Source organism: Ambystoma mexicanum, chromosome 2q (genome assembly GCF_040938575.1).
Source record: "Ambystoma mexicanum isolate Mex_15411 chromosome 2q, UKY_AmexF1_1, whole genome shotgun sequence".
Lineage (NCBI taxonomy): Eukaryota > Metazoa > Chordata > Amphibia > Caudata > Ambystomatidae > Ambystoma > Ambystoma mexicanum.
In genome coordinates, this window is record NC_090924.1 from 347,763,047 (window position 1) to 347,782,251 (window position 19,205).

At 48.7% G+C, this 19,205-nt stretch overlaps 1 protein-coding gene across 2 annotated transcripts in view; it reads left to right on the top strand.

Moving 5' to 3' along the window:
- Positions 1 to 19,205, top strand: part of LCMT1 (leucine carboxyl methyltransferase 1) — a 1,102,354-nt gene that overhangs the window by 172,784 nt on the left and 910,365 nt on the right. For both annotated transcript variants that reach the window (XM_069647366.1, XM_069647364.1), the window contains one exon: positions 8,738 to 8,859. In XM_069647366.1, the coding sequence (XP_069503467.1) occupies positions 8,738 to 8,859 (122 nt within the window). The remainder of the gene's footprint in view (positions 1 to 8,737; positions 8,860 to 19,205) is intronic.

Here is a 19,205-nt window from a genome sequence, read left to right on the forward strand (position 1 = left end):
CTTTTCCCAAAGGACGGCTCGAATAATTGAGTCAAACGCAGAGGTTAGGTCCAGAGCAGCCATATATATCGGGCCAGTCCTTTCATATTTAGTTTGTGCATGTAAGTGTGATAAGATGAATGCATTAGGCGAGCACCCTAGCTGTTTGCGGAAGAAAACCTGAAAGTGGGACAGCACGTCCAGTTGAACAATGCTTTGCTGGATGGATTCCGACAATAAGAAAGAGGAGATTTTTGCTGAGACATCCATCAACGCGATAGGCCTAAAGTTGTTTGGGTCGTCCCACCTCCCCTTTTTATAAATAGGGATGATGTTTGCAGAGCACCAACTGGGCGGAATAGAGCCAGAAAGGTAGACACTATCAAATTTGTTCTCTAAAATCCTAGCCCAGAAAGACGGGTCAGACTTGATCAAACATGGGGGAATACTGTCGGGACCAGGTGCACGGGAGCACTTTATCTTTCCAATTGCCCGAATAATATCATCATGCACCCAGAGCTAGTATCTTAGGATCAGACTGTGGTAGTTAGGAGTTACGATGTTAGCAAATCTCATGGGAAGTGCATATTTAGATTGAACATATGTAACCCAAGTTGTAGCAAAAACAGCAGTTTCATGCAATGTCCCACCCATACCAGTCAGCACTCTCAATGCCGACCATATTTTACGTGAGTCATGGTTTAGAAGATGGCGAAGCATGGTCTGATTATCTGCTAGCATCAACTCATACTTCATAGCCTTAAGCCTGTTTCGGTACCTTTGGATGATTTTAGATTTAAGCATGTTGTATCCAGCCCCAATAAGGTGCGGTGGTCCAAGACCACGTATATTTTTACGCTCTTCCTTGCGAAGATTTACCACAGATGTGTTGTAAGTATGCCGATGATTCGGTAAATTGGGATGCAGTATGGCTGAAGACATCAGATTACCAACATGAAACTGAATTCGGGAGCTGTTAAACCATTCAGCCAGAAGGCAATCGGAACCTGCTCTTAACTCCGGAAAATAGATCGTAATATCATCCCTTAGACAAGCCATCATTCTCGAACATAGTTTGTAATTCCACCGTACACTGATATGCGGGCGATCAGGGACAACCAGGGTTAGAGCCAGATCATGGGTGAAGTGCTCAATCCATAGATTTAGATTGAGAACCAAGGCCATATGATTTCCTAAAAGTGGATCACATATGACCAAATTGTCCACATGGACAAGCATTAAACTAGAAACAAAAAAGTAGTCAGTCATCGAGGACGCTGCTCCGCGGGACCAAGTATGTCTAGATAAATCAAGATTGGGAAGTACCAATTGGATATCCCATGAGAAAAAATGGTCGACCCAAAGCTTCCCAATTTTTGTTGAGGGGGTAACGGGGCAAATGCCACTGTCGATAGTTCAATACAAGATGAATTTAAATCACCTCCCAGTATAACAAAAATTCCTGGATCTTCAGATATAGCATCCACAAGAATAGCATCTAGCGTATCAAGTAGCCCACTCTGTGTGCTAATCATTTTGTTCCAATATAGACAAATTACCAACAACGTGGGCCCAACATCACCTGTGTAGTTCAATTTAACAGCTAAAATCGAGTAGTCAGCAAAAACCAGTTCAGAGGAAATCCTACTTGCTTTATCTATAAGGACCGCAAGGCCACCAGATGGGCGGCCTTGAGATCCTTTTATGGCAGGCTGAACATACGTAAAATAACCTGGGACATCAAAGTGAGTCAAATGCATGGTTTCTTGGATAAGGATGATCACGGGACGAGACTCAATGCCAAGATGCGAAAGCCAAAGCCTAAAATTCTTTAGGCCACAGGCATTCCAAGACATTAGAGTCTGCCCCCTTCCCTTACTCTATTTATTAACCATGTTCTGGGAGGTCATAGGCAGAGCTCCCTGGACATTCGACTTGGAGCTAGAGAAAGCCATTGCAAAGGTCATGAATTGTCTAAAAAGTTCCTCACTAAGAGGAGCAGGAAGATTTCTCTCGTTTATTCCCATTTGCACCAAAGTCCTTACCGGAGGTTTTTCAACAAATATTTTGGCTTGCTCCTCATTCAAAAATATGAATGGGGTTAAGCCTATGAGTTCAAAATCACTACGTTGGGCCCAGATCATTTTCATAATAATGTGTGAGTGGTATCCACAGATCATCCTGTTGTTATTATTAGGAGCTAATCTGACCCAATCAATATCATCAGATCTAATAGTTCTCAATGCAGGTATTGCCTGAAAAGCTTTACAAATGGCAGATCTATTTAGGCTCATTTTCGCATTGGAGACATCATTGTGTTCCCAACCTATGATGGAAGGCATCTCATGCGAGAGCAGGGGACCCTCATCATCTGAGAAAGTAGTATTATGAATATCACCCTTTATTGCTTGACCAACACCCTCCATAATAGCGCGTGAATCGGGAGGTTGGTTTGAATGCCGAGGAATCTGGTCACCCACCTGAGGTTCAATTATAATCTTTTTATCAGTTACCGCTGACTCAATAACTGCCACTTTCTTATTTACCTTTGGCAGCAGAATGGGCAAATAAGGTAGGATAAAAATTCAACAGATTAAATTGTTTTAAGTTTACGGGGTCAGATATTCCTTCTTGTGCCATTTTTTTTTTTTTGCGGTATCGGGGGTGCCGAGTTTCCTATTGGCATTCTTACCACCATTTGAGTCACGAGTCTTATCGCACTTTGGTGTTCCATGAGACTGATTAGGTCAAGCGAGATTCAATAACTCCTTAGATTCACGATTAAGTTGCTCCAAATCAATAACTTCTTCATCAATGATTATAGGATTTGGCAACGTCCTGGGATCACTAGGATTAGGATTCTCTTTCAAAAAGTCCCTTTTTTATAGCAATACAGAGATTTTTATCTTGATGGAATTTTCTTTTTTGAGCTCTGGCAGCAATTTTTCTTTATTTTCTAGTCATAGGGGTATGGATAGGTGCCTGGGGATCAGTAGAGAGAGGCTGGATAGACGGAGGAAGCCCGTTAATTTTGGATTCTTCGTCAAGATCTATTAGATTGGTTAGATCAGATGGACTATTCGTAGATTCGATACCATCTTGACAGGCCTCCAAATCTATACATCCCATATCTCCAAGGATAGGGTCAGCAACCTCCGCTACTAGTGTGACTGCACTGGGACCCTTAATCAACAGCTGGATAGCCCGAGTATTATCTGAAATCGCCTGCATCAACTGATGTACCAATGGGTCCGGGCTTAATTCACCATTGGTTTTGGGTACAGCGGCCATAGCAGCAAAGGACGGTTTGCCCACCCCAACCATCCTAGGGTCAGCTAATGTTTGTGTAGCCTGATGTACTCCTATTGTAGTAAGTTTCACAAACTCTACTTTAGGAACTGATACAGACAAATCCTGTCTAAAAGGAGTTTGAGTCGTTTGATTAATGTTAGAAACTTCCAATTTCCTTTTATCTCTAGTCAAGGCAGCAACAGCATCACAGGCAAATAAAAAGCCTTTTATTTTACTAATTTTGGACAAAACTTCGACTAAAACACCCTTTAGAATACCAATTTCACCATGAGTCTGTTCGTGCCCCTTATCTAGCAGGTTTAACAATCTGGTCATTACTGGAAAATCAGCGGCCATGGACTCAACATCCGCACTCTGATGATCAGTAGGAATACCTATTTCGGAGTGTCTAACCTCCGGATTGTAAGACGATGAAAACATTGCAATTTCATGGTCGGATAGAGATAGCGCCCCCATCTGAACAGAGTTGGCTTTATTGTCAGTGGGAGAGCTAGATTTAACATTGCCCTAATCTTTACCAGGGAAGAGAGTTTTGTGTGGTATAAAGGACCTCTCCCTCCCCATAGGCAGTTTACCGTCCACTGTGTGGAATAAATGAACATTCTCCATGCCATATCTACATTGGGTAACAGGAGTGGAAGGACCCATGGGAAACCTCGTGCGTTTCCCCAGGACAGCCTCAATTCCAGGGGCAATCATAGATACATCGGAGAACTTGGGCCTTATCGCGGGGCATTCTAAAGTGTCTGGTAATCTCATCTCATCATAGGGTAACTGTGAGATAATTGGGAGATCACTAGCCGCAATCTCAGGACTTTTATTCAATTCTTCCATTTTAAAGATGGGAATATTTTCCGGGACCTCGGAGTAACCCTGCGTCCCTGCCCCAATCAAAGAGAGGACAGTAGGGACACTTTCTGACAGAGCAGAGTTAGTTGTGACTACGGCACTCGGAGAGCGGGGCAGGCCTTCACACAAGGATCTCCCAGCCGAGGGGATCCCCATGCTCGTGTTAACAAATGATGAAGCCCTTCGAGTACAGTAAGCAAGACTGGGTTAATACAAGGTTCCACGGAGGAATCACAAAGTTTCCGCCCGCTACACAGGCCATTCACCATACCTGGGTAGATCAAATTGACTTTGTTAGTAAAGAGATTAAGATCCGTCCGTATTCCTTGCAATGGCAATAGTACTTAAATATGAGTATGACACAGGCTAAATGAAAATAATACCTTGGTACCAGCCCATCTAACAGTCCAACAGTCCGTGCACTTCCGAATGCACTTCCGGGATGCACGTACACCCGGGCTATGAGGACTGCGTTGGCTCGTCAGTGGGCGTGGAATGGACCGGACCAATCACGGAGCCTAAAACAAAAAGAGACCTTGTTCAAATATCAGAGAGTCTAACTAGTACACTCCCAACTTCAGCCCAATACAACAGTTGTGGGCATTACATGGCCCAACACAAGTCCCAAACACAAGTCCCAAATAATTACTTGTTGTGTCCAAGTGCTAAACACGAGTTAGCACAAGCCGCGTTTCTCTGCACGCGTGGCTTCCTCTTGCCGATGGGCACACGAGATGCTGCGAGCTGCGGATATAGATCAGGCAGTCGACAAACAAACAGACCAACGTTCCAACAGCACAGAGGAGCAAGCGGGGTGGCAGTCCAACAGTCCATGCACTTCCGAATGCACTTCCGGGATGATCCATTTGCCCAGTGCTTGTATTTCATTGCAAGGCTTTGGAGATGTATCTGTTGCTGGCTGTAGAGAACTAGTAGCAGTTTTCAGAGCACTTAAGTGGGTAGTGGAATGGAGATCCTTTTCAGGATATTTGCTGTGTGAGCAAGCTGACCAGTAGCAATAGGCTGGGTTCAAGCAGCAACAATAGGTAACTCTACTAGAGAGAGGACGTGAAGAAATTTGAGTTTGAGGGCAAGGCATTCAGGTGGCTGCTGGTGAGTGGGTTTTCCATGTGGTCCATTTAATGTGATCTGTGGCATCGTGCTGTCCCCTTTTTTTATTAGCAGAAGTGGGCTTGTTACACATGGCTTGACTTGGGTTTTTGGGGGGCGGAACGGGCAGGCTGCGGCACTGCGTAATGCGGATTTGTGCATTTTCTTTAATGCTGTGGTGGCGGCAGACGATCAGTGAGGCCCGGTCAGCTTTTGGGGCACAGCCGCAGAAGGCTACCTCCGTGGAAGGCATTGAGGCAACGGTTCCATCACACAAGGGCACCCAGGACTCCACACCAACTCAACACCACCTCGCTCACTCTCCTGACCGTGGGAAATCCAAGGGAAGTACCATAGAACGTCCTTTTTACCTCTCAAGCTCAAACACAGATCAAGCCTCACCTGCACCACAGCTATCGCTGCTGTAGTGAGGCCGCTTCCCGAAACAGCAATCTGTTGAAATGGATGTACTTGAAAACTGCAGACTTCCTCCGCACCCAGCCTCCACACCCAGCCAGCTATATATAGAGTTCTTAGTTTAGCTGAACTTTAGGCACAACAAACTTGCTTGTCCAGAGAAATAGCGCTAACCAGACTGCCAAAACCTAATCACAAGTCATTCGGTTGGGTAATAGTTGTACAAGAACATTTCAATCGACAGGATTGTATGTGATAAACAGTCTCCTAACAGAGTATCTGCTAGCGGTATTTTATGAGAGTGGATCGCCAACAGGTCCCCTAAATGGGGCACTTCTACGCCAACCCATGGCGAATCACTGCCAGCCACGTGCGTTGCAACACTGTGCGCACTGAGTATGCATTTAAACACGTTTCTCTTACAGAAAATCACACAATATCGCTCAGAGCTGTATAAATAAGCACCTTCAAAAGCTTGCCACAACGCTGCATCTACCGCGCATACCAGTCCATCCGACTAATGGCACAACGTCTGAGTCTGCAATGGTGTGGAGGAAAATGCCTAACAATAGACTCGTCAAGCCGCACCTTCACCAGCAGTAATGGCCGCTTCGTACAACCACCGTTCATCTAACCCTAACCCCTGCTTGATGTAAAAGATAACACACCACAAACGTAGACTGCATCATCGAAGAACTGATTCCTGTCTATGGCTGTGCTGGAGACTGCAAAATCAGGGTGAGTGTCTGGTAGACATCCAAGCATTTATGCCTCCTATTACTGGTGTACAGAAAGAAATCGTGAATCCTTAAATTGACGGCTCTCACAAAATGGCCCAACTGTGGTCTACTGTGCATCTTATATCCTAGTTCTGAAATGAAGATCCAGCACTGCCATCATCATTGAATGGGGAGAGTTGTCTGTAGCCCTTAACTAAAAGGCCTGCTATGTGGCATTCCGCCGAACAGACTGCACCATTCTGCATGTCTGTAGTCATTCTACATCTGCGTGGGCTGTTAGAAATCCTGGTTTGTTGTCAGACAGAGGTCGTTAGCACTTGAACTAAAATAGCATTGGTGTTGACCCTTTAGCCACCCAATTTAGACGGGAAACCCTGACCTCGAGTTTCCCCTACCATGCTTTGGTGCTATACCTATGACGGCAAGTCTTATTTTTACTTCTTTATTTCTATTTTACTTAAATAATTTTTAGTCCTATGAATAAAAACAATTCTTATACAAGTAAACCCATTTCTGGGCATCACATTGTATTGCTTTTGATATGAATCATGTTGCCCTATAATATGTGCCAAAGCAAAAACAAAGAGGTGATGGCTGGAAGGTTTAGACTGAATCTTAACCACTGGCATTGCTCGGGGCAACCCTCCAGACCATCGTTCTTCGCCTGCCAAGCCATTACATGCTTGTGGTCTCGTGCAGAAGGGATGTGACCTAGCAGTTCGGGCTGGACTTCCCCTTTTGGGGTGGGGCCAAGCCTGATTTGCATATGGTCTTTCCCCTTCTGTAAAGGAGCTCTTCTGTCTTTTTCCTCTCGAGTCCTGTTGTTCCTCTCCCTGTCTCTGGATCGTTTTCTCCCCTCTTTACTCTCCTGCGTCCAACTCGACCCACCTTCTCTCCTTCTCCCTATGTCCTCCTTCTCTGTCCCTCCAATATCTTACACTCCTTCTACCACCTGCTTCCACCCTTTGATATTAGAACCCCCTCCTGCACACTACTACTAATCCCTCCTCTGCACTACTACTCCTTCCTCCACACTACTACTCCCTCTTTCACACTAAAAGTACGACTCTGCCACACCTTCTAGACAGTCACCCTCCTTTCACTATCACAGGCACTGTCCACTCCCTACACTCACTGTAACACTCCCTGTCACCCACCTTGCACACACACTCTACACACAGTACCACTTGCTCACAGCAACAAATACCTCACCTTTACCACAACTTGCCTCCATGCTTCAGTCCACCGCCCTTCCCTCCTGCTGGTCTCTCGATCTGCCACATCCTCCACTTCTGACTTCACCAAAACAACTCATAACATCCTCCTTTTGTTGTTTTTTTTATCCTACCACATATTCTCTCATTGGGCTTCTTGCCCTGGCCAATCTGGTCCTGTCTTCCCCACCTGGGACGTGTTACAATCACAGGAATTAATAAGTAGCATAATAAGTTAAAAGCCCCACCCCTTTTCACCACACGGAGCCACTATGTTGCAAGAATGATGGCCTATGGTGTAGAGTGTATCATTTTCGTAATATGATACCACTGGGTGGCAATATCCAAAGTAAGTAGTAGTTTGTTTTGTGAGCGCGGCTCCCTCGCAGGTCTCTGAGGTGCAGCAGTTCTGCTGACAAGTGCATCTGTGCTGGGGAACAGTGCGCAGGAGGTCAGGTGTTTGGTCCAGCTTTCCGCTCCTTCTGCTGCCTCTCTCTCTATTTGCCGGTTCGTACAGTCTGACGGTTAAATGTAGATAGCATGGGGCGCTAATGGGGTCTGCTCTCTCCATGTGGCTGCTGCATTAACTCTAGGCCTACAAAAGGGAGGGAAAACTTGGCCAGCACTTATGTCAAGAGGCATGGCGCGATGCAAGTGGGTACTGCCCATGTGTAAACTGACATTTTGGGAAGTGGGCAGGAAATGGGGACCTTGTAACTGCCTCCATCCCCCCTCTGGGACAGGAAAAGCTCTGGCTTCCACCCTGGTAAGCCTTCCAATCAATCCTGGTTGAAGGGCAATGAAAATAATTGAGAAATCCAGAATCTACAAATTCAGGAGAACCCTGGATTCATTGCCTTGAGGCAGGCCCATGAATACCCCCCTCCCCCTACCCCACCAGCTCACTAAACATTTACATGCATCTTGAAGCTAAGAAGTTAGTTTAAGGAAATGGGGGAGAAGTGTCAAGTTCGCTGAGATGTTGCATCTTTTTGCATTGCGCATCTTGAGATCATCTGATCGACATTTTATCAGTGATATTAACCATCATGTCTGCTCAGTTCCCTGTGATTGCAGTCTAAACATCTTCTATTAACTTCTACATTTCTTCTGAAGGTTATTATGCTCGTGTTCAAGGAGTCCACTATCTGGTTACTGCCTTCCTCAAGAGGACCCAGTGCAACTGCCAAATCATCAATGTCGGCGCTGGCTTGGATACAACATTCTGGAGATTAAAGGTAATACCAACATACATTTTAACTTGCCAGACATGTGCAGTTTTGTTGGGTGGCATGTTCTCCGGCATGGGGCTGGCATGGATTCACATGCTCATGAATATTCCCAGTCGTCAGGCTGGGAATCCTCAGTAAAGAAAAAATCAGTTTCAGTTTAGTTTCTGAACTGTCTTTCTACTAATAACCAATCGCTGGTCTCTGGGTCATAATGCCCCCAGCCAATGACTGCCCTCTACCTAAGCCCCTCCTCTGGCAGCCATCTTCAGATTTGGTAGCACGTAAAGTGGCAGTAGGACCAAGAGAAGAGCCGCAGAGGGGTTGGAGGGAGGGTTCGCATGTGAATCCATGCCAGCCCCATGCTGGAGAACAGGAGTTACAGGTAAGTAACTTGTTCCTTCTGCAGCATGGGGTCTGGCATGGATTCACATGCTCATGAATACAAGAATACATAGCAGTATACACATCCACAACCACGGGAGGTGGCAAGGCTCAACATTAAGCATTTCAACAACTCAACATTAAGCATCTCTTACCTTCTCACCAGGCTCACCTTCAAGCGAACAGGTTGCGCCGCACTGCTTGGCCGACTCTGGACTCCTCCCTGGAATCCCGGTCGATGCAGTAGAATCTCGTGAAGGTGTGTGTCGACCTGCACGTAGCAGCCCTGCAGTTGTCCAGCAGGGGAACACCAGACAGGAATGCCGTGGTAGCAGCGATCGCTCTGGTTGAATGGGCTCTCGGTCGGCCGGGCAAAGGTCGGTTTGCCAACGGGCGACAGTGCATGATGCAGCCGGAGAGCCATCTGGAAATGGAAGCCTTCGAGAGAGCCTTCCCTTGGTTCACAGGTCCAAAGTTCACAAACAGATTGGCACACCATTGTGCACGTCTGTGCCAGGGTAAGTTTGGTAAACAAAGAAAAACATTGAAAATGGCAGGCTGCACTTTAGGAGGGGCTGAGGGGCACCTTAAACCGCAGGGAAATTTTGTAATGTGAAGGGGGGGGGGTTCACCTCTCCACCCCCCCACCAAATGGAGGGGCGGGGCATCTCATGTAGCTCTCCCCGGGGCTAACTAAGGGGGGGGGCTATCCATGCACTCCTCCCTGGGGTCAGGTGTCCCTTCCTAGGAGCAGCTATGTGCCCCCAGGGAGGGCTGCATGACATGGCCCACTCCATTGTGGGTGGAGGGAGGGGTTCCATGACCCCTTCCCATTAGAAAATTCCCCTATTTTTGGGGTGCCACACAGCCCTCCTAAAATGCTTTCTAACATTTTCACTTTTTTTCCTTTGTTTACCCAATTCCCCTTGGCGCAGAAGGGCACAATAGTGTTGCATTCTGCCCCCCAGGGTACCCAAAACCTACTGCCCCACCCATTGGGGGGCCTGTCTGATGTTTTGTGGTGGCCCTCTCCCCCCTGACCCCAAATGGGTGGGGGGGCACCTCATGCAGGCCTCCCTGGGCCTCCTACGAACGGCTACGTGAGGTACACCCCCTTCCATTTGGGGTGGGGGTGAGAGGGTTACCAAAAAATGTGGGACTGGCCCCCCAGTGGGTGGGGCAGTAAGGTTTGGTCACCCTAGGGGCATAATGGAACACCAATGTGCCCATCTGCGCCAAGGCAAGTTTGGTAAACAAAGAAAAAAATTGAAAATGGCAGGCTGCACTTTAGGGGAGTGGGGGGCTGAGGGGCACCCTAAACCACCGGGAATTTTGTAATGTGACGGGGGGTGTACCCCTCCACCCTCCACCCCAAATCGAGGGGCGCGGCATCTCATGTAGCCCTCCCTGGGGGCAGATAAGGGGGGGATCTCATGCACTCCTCCCTGGGGTTGGATGCCCCTTCCTGGACCCCAAGTCCATTTTGAGTTGGGGGAAGGGGGACAAACCCTTTTCTTTAAACTGTGTTTATTATCTTTTTGCACGTTAAACAAAGCCTTCAAACAACCTCAACCCAACATGAGCCCAACAGCCTCTAAACCCCCCACCCACCCCAACATCTTCCATTCTTTACAAACAGTTTAAAAAAAAAAAAAAAAAAAACAATAAATAAAGTCCTAGGACCACACCGCTACAAACTCCAAGTCCGGACTTTGTTCTCATAGTCTGACCCCTTCACTTCAAGAACCATCAACACGGCTGGACACTAAAGGCGACCAGCAGGGGGGAGAATCTGAAGTCTATTTCCTGTATACGTAGATTCTAAAGGCCCCCCAGTAGTCCATTGGTTTGCTGCTTAGTGGAAGAATTTGATTGAATTGAGATTCCCTGCGTTCACAATTTGACATAAGATTAAGCCAGTGTTGAAACGTAGGAGCTGCATTTGCCCCCCACATGCGTTTCACAAGAGCCCTGGCGGCGACAGAAGCCATACCTATCAGTTGTTTCTCACTGCGGGATCCGGACTCGACCGGGGCTAGCAGCCACACTTCAGGGGAAGTTGGGGCCGGGGTATCTAGCATACTTGACATGGCTTCTATAATATTCGACCAGAAGGACTGGACCTGCACGCAGTGCCAGGCCACATGAAATAAGTCTGCTGAAGAGAGGTGACATCTCTTACACATCGAAGAGTTGAGAGGGAATAGTTTGTGTAACTGGAGAGGAGAATAGTGGATTAGTCTGAATCTATTGTTGGAGGAAATGGATCTGGTCTGAGTGCAAATCAAGGACCACTGAATGTCCGAGAGTGTTTTCCCCAGGGCGACCTCCCATCTGGTCCTGTAGTGGGCTAGAGGTGGGGCCCTGAGCGTCCGAGTCATCCCATACAGCGTTGAGATTAGCCTCTTGCTGGATGTCGGGCAGTGGTGTAAAATAGGAGTGGTGATGTGAGAGGAGCCCTCGGGAAGTCCGGCCCACTGGTCCTCATCACCTCCCGTAAGCGGAAGTTGAGAAGCAGCGTGCTAGGGCACCAGTCGCCTCTGGATTTGAGATCATCCCAAGATATGAATTGACCAGTTGGGGCGATGTCTCCCAGTGTGTGTATCTGCAGGTTAATGAAGTGGTGCCTAAAAATGGCCTTGTGCGTGAGTGGTTTACCATGGATGCTGTATATGGCCATGGCAAGGGAATACAACTGGGCCAGCCCGTAGCATGTCGCTAGGCGCTCCCATGCCCCAATGGTGGTGTCCAGAGGTTGTACTTCTGACTTTGAGTGCTTCTCCCGTGTAGCCCACAAGAGACCCCTAAGGTCATCCGGACAAGTTATAGCTCTCTCATGAGGCGCATATGGGGCAGATCTGAGGGGGTCCACTACCAGATGGCGTACTGGGCCTGAGCAATTAAATAATACAAATAGTGATCAGGTACGTCAACCCCCCCTGGCTATATGGGCGGCACAGTGCATCCAAGGAGATTCGTGGGTGTCCTCCTGCCCAAATCAGTTTAAGCATCATACTCCTCACCCATTTCCAGATGGAGACAGGGGGCCATATCGGAACATTATTGAAAATATATAAGAATTTTGGGAGAATCACCATCTTGGAGAGCTAAATACGAGCGGCCTGATTGAAAGATGTTCCCACATATCCACCCTGTGCTCCAAGTATTGTAGGGCCGCAACGTAGTTCTCTTCATACAGCCTTTTTCGGGATGTGAACACTCATATGCCTAAATACCAAATTCCCTGAGGGGACCACGTAAAGGCCTCACCAATATCTCACTGGGAAATCCCTGCAGTGAGCGGGAGTACCTCAGACTTAGTCCAATTGATTCGGAGGCCAGATAGAGCACCGAATGCAGTGATATCTTCCACCACGGGGTCAAGATTAATTTGTGGGTGCTTGATGTAAATTAACAAATCGTCTGCATATAAAGACACAATAGAAGTGTGTGACCGGATAGTATGGGCGTGGTATTCCCTCAGGGCGCATATACCACAGGTTCAATGGACAAGTAGAAGGGGGGAGAAGGGGCAACCCTGTCTGGTTCCTTGGGAAGGAAAAATAGGGTCGGATATGATACCATTTGTATAAACCAAGGCGCGTGGGGCTATGTATAGCAGACAAATCCAGTGTAGGAATGTGGTGCCCATGCCAGTCCGCCGTAGGACCTCATACAGAAAAAGGCCATTCGACAGAGTCAAATGCCTTCTCGGCATCGAGCGCTGCCACTGCTATAGGGACCTCTGGATTCTTGTTGTGCATCAGAGAAAACAGCCTCTGTAGGTTATTCTGGGTGGAGCGCCCTGGTATGAAGCCCGTCTGGTCTGGAAGGACCAGGGCAGGCATGTGGGGAAGGAGCCTGTCCGCAAGAAGCTTCGCCAGGATCTTATTGTTGGTATTTACTAACAACAAGGGCCTATAAGAAGAGCACTGTCTTGGGTCCTTATCGGATTTAAGCAAAACCGTCACAAGAGCCATCTTGGTGGACTCGGGGAGAACCCCTGCCGAGCTAGCCGCCTCGAACATTCGGCGAAGGTGGGGAATGAGGAGGGCAGGGAAGGCTTTGTAGAGCTTGTCAGTAATGCCGTCAGTCCCAGGGGCCTTACCATTGGGAAGGGATTGCATTACTTTAAGAATCTCCCCATCCGTGGGGGGGGGGGTCATTCAGCAACAAACCGACAGCCGGGTCCAGCCACCCCAGGGTGATCCTATCTAAATATTGGACATTGTCATTGTGGCCTGCTGTGTACTGGGTCGAATACAACTTCTCAAAATAGCGGCGGAATGTGTCATTTATATTCCTGGAGTCCCTAAAAGAATCACCCTCGGGAGTCTCAACCTCTATTATGGGTTCAAGGTGGCGTTCCTGCCTTATCGCTCAAGCCAGAATTCTGCTCGGGTGGTCTCCCTCCCCGTATCTAGCAGCGGCTATGGGGTCATCCAGGAATCTATCCTCATCTACCATCAACGAGCGAATCCCCTGTCTCTTGTCCTCCAAGCTAGCCTGGAGCTCTGAGGAATTATTCTGGTCCAAAAGATTCTCCGTAGCTTCTATATCTTTTTCCTTAGACGCAATAGATCTACGGATACACTTTAGAACACCCCCCTCCTGAGAGATACACCACCCCAGAAGAAACACCATGAGCGATTCCCAAACGACCCTTGGGTCCGGGTCTGAGTCAGCATTTATTTGGAAGAATTCCGAAATGGCTTGACGAATATCTTCCCGAAATACTATATCCTCGAGTGCCTGAGCTCAGAACCTCCAACAGAACGGCACTAATATTGGGTGGTGTTCGGAAAGGGTGCGAGGTAGAATCAATTTTCGGGTGGAAACACGGACCAGTTCCGGGGACAAATTAATGGAATCTTTCGTGGAGGAGCTCTCGTGTGTGCCTGAGAAAAAAGTAAATTCACGGCTGGCCGAGTGGTGAAGGCGCCATATATCAACCAGGGAGTAGTCTGAGGTGATGGATGACCATTTCTTAGCTGCCCGGCTGAGGGACGACTGTACTGAAGAGGACCTGTCTCGTGTCAGTGATAGGGCCAAATTGAAATCTCCCGCCCACACCACTTCATATCCCGGGAAAGTTTGCAAGTGCTCAGAACAGGACTGGAAGAATTCTGGACAATCGTAATTGGGACCATAGATGTTTATAAACAGAATAGAACACCCGGCCATTTCCCCTGCGACCAGGATGAAACGACCCCCGTCGTCAGTAACCACCTTATGTAATTTAAATTCTAATGAGCGGTGGATGTAAATTGCGAACCAACGGGAGTGGGTGGTGTGAGACGAGCCATACCTATGGATCCCCCACCCGGCCAGAGCGGGAAGTTTGTGATCCTTCCCCAGGTGAGTCTTCTGGATACAGAGGACATTCACGCGGTGAGATCGTACGTAATTTGAGATGAGGCATGTTTTTTTCCCATTCGTGAACCCCCGGATGTTCCAAGTGAGGAGAGTAATAACCATATTGGACCGGGACCCAGACCCCGGGTGGTGTGTCACGTCAGTACTGAACTGGAGGTGTAGACTGCAGGATATATCTTAAAAGTACTGATCCTCTTGTAGTGTAATGGGTGCTTTATCAAGGCTGAGTGCGAAACAAATCTCAGAACATCGAAAGAAGTCCCCCCCCCCTCCCAAACCCTGAATCACAACTCGTGGAACATTACAAATCTTCCCACCCCACACCCACCCACGCCAGAAACACCAACCTACCAGCTGACCCATCCCACCCCCTCCCAATCAATCCCAAACATCATCTAACTTGAGTACTTTGCCGCTGTAAATGGGGGGTGCCGGTGGCCAGTGTGCTTCCATTTGACCAGAGGGTCAATATCACGTATAACTTCAGAGTCAGGAATTTCTGTGGCGAACCGTTCAGCAGATTCTGGGGTTGTGAAGAACAAAGTTTTCCCCTCATAAACCACCCTGAGCTTGGCGTGGAACATCATTGCATAACGGATGTTCTTCTTCTTCAGGATATTTTTCGCTGCTTCGAAGGGCTTCCTCAGATCTTGAACTTGCTGACGAAAGTCTGGAAACAGACGTATAGTTGCTGAGCCCCATTGCAGAGATTTGTTTTGCCTCGCTGTTCACAAGAGGTTGTCACTGTCTCGGTAGTTAAATATTTGTGCAATTATGGCTCTCTGGGGCCTCAGGAGGTGGTCTGACAGCCAAGGACCGGTGTGCCCGCTCGGCCATGAACAATCCTGTAACTGGTGGGTTATCCAGTACCTCCCTGAGCAGTTTCTCAACAAACAGTTACATGTTATCTATTGGTGTGGATTCGGAGACCCCCGTGATTCTAATGTTATTTCTTCTTGAGCGCCCTTCGAGGTCCTCATTCTTGGCCACCACTTTTTTGACAGTTTGTTGAAGGGACGTCACTTCCCGCTGCAGTTCTGCTATTTTCTCCTCGCCGTCCCCAATACTGTGCTCTGCCTCCGTCATCCTGCCGCACAGTTTGTCAATTTGGATCGCAGATATATCTAATTTGCAGGTAAGCGTGTCTATTTTAGCGCCCAGATTGTCAGTGCTGCTCTTTAGGGCAAGCAGAGTCTGGTTAAGGGCTGAGATGTCCAATTGGGAAGGGCCTGTGTCATCACCCAGTGGTGGCGGATCTGATTTAGCAAATTGGTCATTTTTGCCTGTTTCTTCTGATTCCCCATTACAGTGGTTTCCCCGCTGGTCCCCAAGCACCTCCGGGACAACCAGGTTGGGATGAGGGGGGTCACAGAAGCCTGCCGACGAGAGGAGCGAGGGACCACTGAGAGCGAGAACCCCGGATGCCGATTGGGGGAAGGAGAGAGGGGAAGGAGAGAGGGGAAGGAGAGAGAGGAAGGAGAGAGAGGGAGAGAGAGGAAGGGGAGAGAGAGAGGAAGGAGAGAGAGAGAGGAAGGAGAGGGAGAGAGAGAGAGAGAGAAAAAAAAAATAAACAAGCAGTGGTCGTAATGCTAGAGACATAAGGGTGGGGCAAAGGTAACGGCCCCGCCAATGGGAGCTAAAATGGACTAGCCAAATTAGGCCTGTGCCCTACTCAAAGGAGCGATCCCGTGAGTCATGAGGCTGAGGGGCATAGGGCGGCCAGAACCATCTGATCGGTAGCGCAGCCAAGTCTCTGCTGGTCCGGGTGGCTGGGAGACAGTGATCCCTCCATGTCCCACAGTGACTCCAGTCTATGTGGGGAAGGGTTATTGCCCCGAGGTGTGTACCGCCGGCCGCAGCCACTCAGCCAGGGAATGGTCTCGCCACCAGGCTCCCCCGTCAATATGTACAGGGAATCGATACTGTGAAGCTGGGTCTCCGGGCGCGCAGCCTGGCGCCGTCAGGGTGGGCCCCTCCAGGTGTAGATGATGAAGGCAAAAGGGCTGGGGACCTCACCGATGCGGCGACCGCCGGTTTGGAATGAGCCCTGACTAGAGCACTATGACCAGATCCGAAAGGGAGCTAGAGAAAGCTGAAGGAAGCCACTATGCCCCGACCTTCCAGTGAGAGGGCATCATGAGCCTCAGTAGGGCGATGGGGGAGGCCGCCGGTGATGGAGGTCTTAAGAGAAGAATGAAGTGCATTACATAGCAGCCCCCTCACCCCACAGAACTCCCCATGCATACAGTCCTATGGGCGGGGAGGTCAAGTGGCAGGTGCTAAATTATTGTTCAGATTTATGCCCTTGCTGATCACTGTGGGTACCCCCACACCTCTGGAGCGCACCGGATGAAGGATCCTCTGGCTGAGTCGAGTAGCGTAGAAATGGAGTATGCATGCGCCTCTACTCCCTCCGACAATGAGGAGGCCCCATGCACATGTCAACCGCCCCACCCCCGGGGGCCTCCGGTCCAACGCGATAGCCCACGGAAGGGGGGCTTATGGGTTGGCCGTTGGTCAAGAGGGCGCTGGCGTTCACTACAGTTCAGGGAGCAGCGGGCAGCAACGGGTATGAAACCCTCACCCAGGGTCCCTGACCCACCTTGCCGCGTGTCTTCTTCTGGGCCGGCCTAGCAGGGACCCCAGGTAGCGTTCTTTCTTGATGTCTCGCGAAGGAGGGGCCGGGCCGTTGGAGGAGGCCCCTGTAGCCCGGTCCCGAACACCACGTGGCACCGGGGGATCCAGGGAAGCGGCACCAATGGTAAGCCGCCCCGCACCATGCGGCTCGACCCAGGGGTCCGAGGCGGAGGTCGGCACCAGGGAGTCCCCCCCCCCCAAGCCAGCCGGCAGCCCGCCAGGCATCCGTGGCGCGGTCCGAGATGCCCAGGTGAAGCGGTCGAAGTGGAGACTCCCCCCGCGCAGCTGGATGGATATTAAGAGCCACGAGTCTCAGTCTCATTAAGCCAGGTGGGTGAGCCGCAGCACAGGCGAGATTCGGGAAGGAGCCTGTGTTCCAGGTTGTCCCAAGCGAGGAGTCCCACAGCAACACCGCGCGTCCGGCGGTAGCACACCCAGTCACCTCAGCAAGTGCGGCCACGGACCGATCAGGAGCCGTTAGTGGGGGATGGGTTAGACGCGATAAGAAGGCTGATGCTGAAGCCATGTAGATCGATAATTTCTTGAGGATTTCGAAGGGCACGGCTCTCGTGCCAGCTTCAGCTTGTACAGGGACTGTCCCCATTCAGTATTCCATATCTCGTGAGACGTCCAGACCATCTGAAGTGCAGATTGTGGAACCGAATGTCAGAGCCTCTGCCGGAGCACTCTCAGGCTGCAGCGATTCCGTTACTATTAACAGTTTTACAAACATCCGACACCATGCCGAACTTCGAGGGTGGTTATCCTAATATGTGTGGATACTGTAACTAATTTTAAAGGTCCTACCCAAGCTATTACATCTCAGAAGCTTGTTAATGCAGGGAAGGAGGCCACCAGCATTGGCGCGAGGACTAGCGAAAACTAGCTTACCCTTGACGCCGGCGCTGACGCTCCTGAAAGCAAATAAATACAGCAGAGGCTGCAGAGACTGCTGGGGAATGTAGCCTTAGCACAATGCACCCAGCAAGAAGGTTAGCAGCAAACAGGGGTACGGATGCCTCGTTTCATTGCGAAAATCACTGAAATGCACAAAGTGATCATATAAATGCTAAAACTAAGGTAAATACAAAATATTTTAAAATACTAAATTATTGGGTTTTAAGAATGTCGAAACGACGTGCAATGAGCAGCAGCACCAACAAATTCACAACTAATATGACAGTTCTATTCTAATTCTGGAAACAAGATATCTACTAGCAACACATTCAAAATACAAATTGAAGTACGAGGCGCAGTGAATCACAAGTATTTATGCTAGCGAAGACTAGCTTACCCCTGACGCGCCTACATTGCCCATGGGCTCTCTTCCTCGTAAAAGTACTTGTGGAATTATGGGACTTGAAATCTCTAACCATAGAAATAGGTTTTTTGTCAGCTTTCTACTTTTAAATTCAGATGCACTTCTTCAAAGTATGTTCAAGAAAGCATTACAAGTATTTACTTGAAAAGTAGAATTCAGTTCTTTTAAGCCATCATTAATGGATTTCCTTTCTCTATATCTCTGGGATTTAGGGTGGTTTTTAACTTTAAAAGTCTCTGATGAGCTTTTATAAGATGCTTAAAGATTTTATCTCAACTTTACCCACATTAGAACATTCAATTTGTGGTTTAGACTAATCATAACGACAATACGCCATTAGATGCCTTGGTACTTGTAAAAGGTTCTCCCCTTTGAAAGACAAAAACTGTGTCTCATGCCACCGGATCTCCTCACCAACCTGAGCCTTGACTCCTTCCAGGTGTTGCTTTTGCAGAGCACCATCCCCAAGGTCAGGATCAGGAAGCGTCTGCCTTTCCCTGACCACATTAGAGGAGGCTTTAGGCAGATGTAGAGCGAGGGATCCGCAGGATTCATCACAGGCAGTAGGCACATGGATCCAGTGCCCAATTACTTTTAGGTCTGGATGAGCTCACAACTGACACTGAGACAGCTTCTC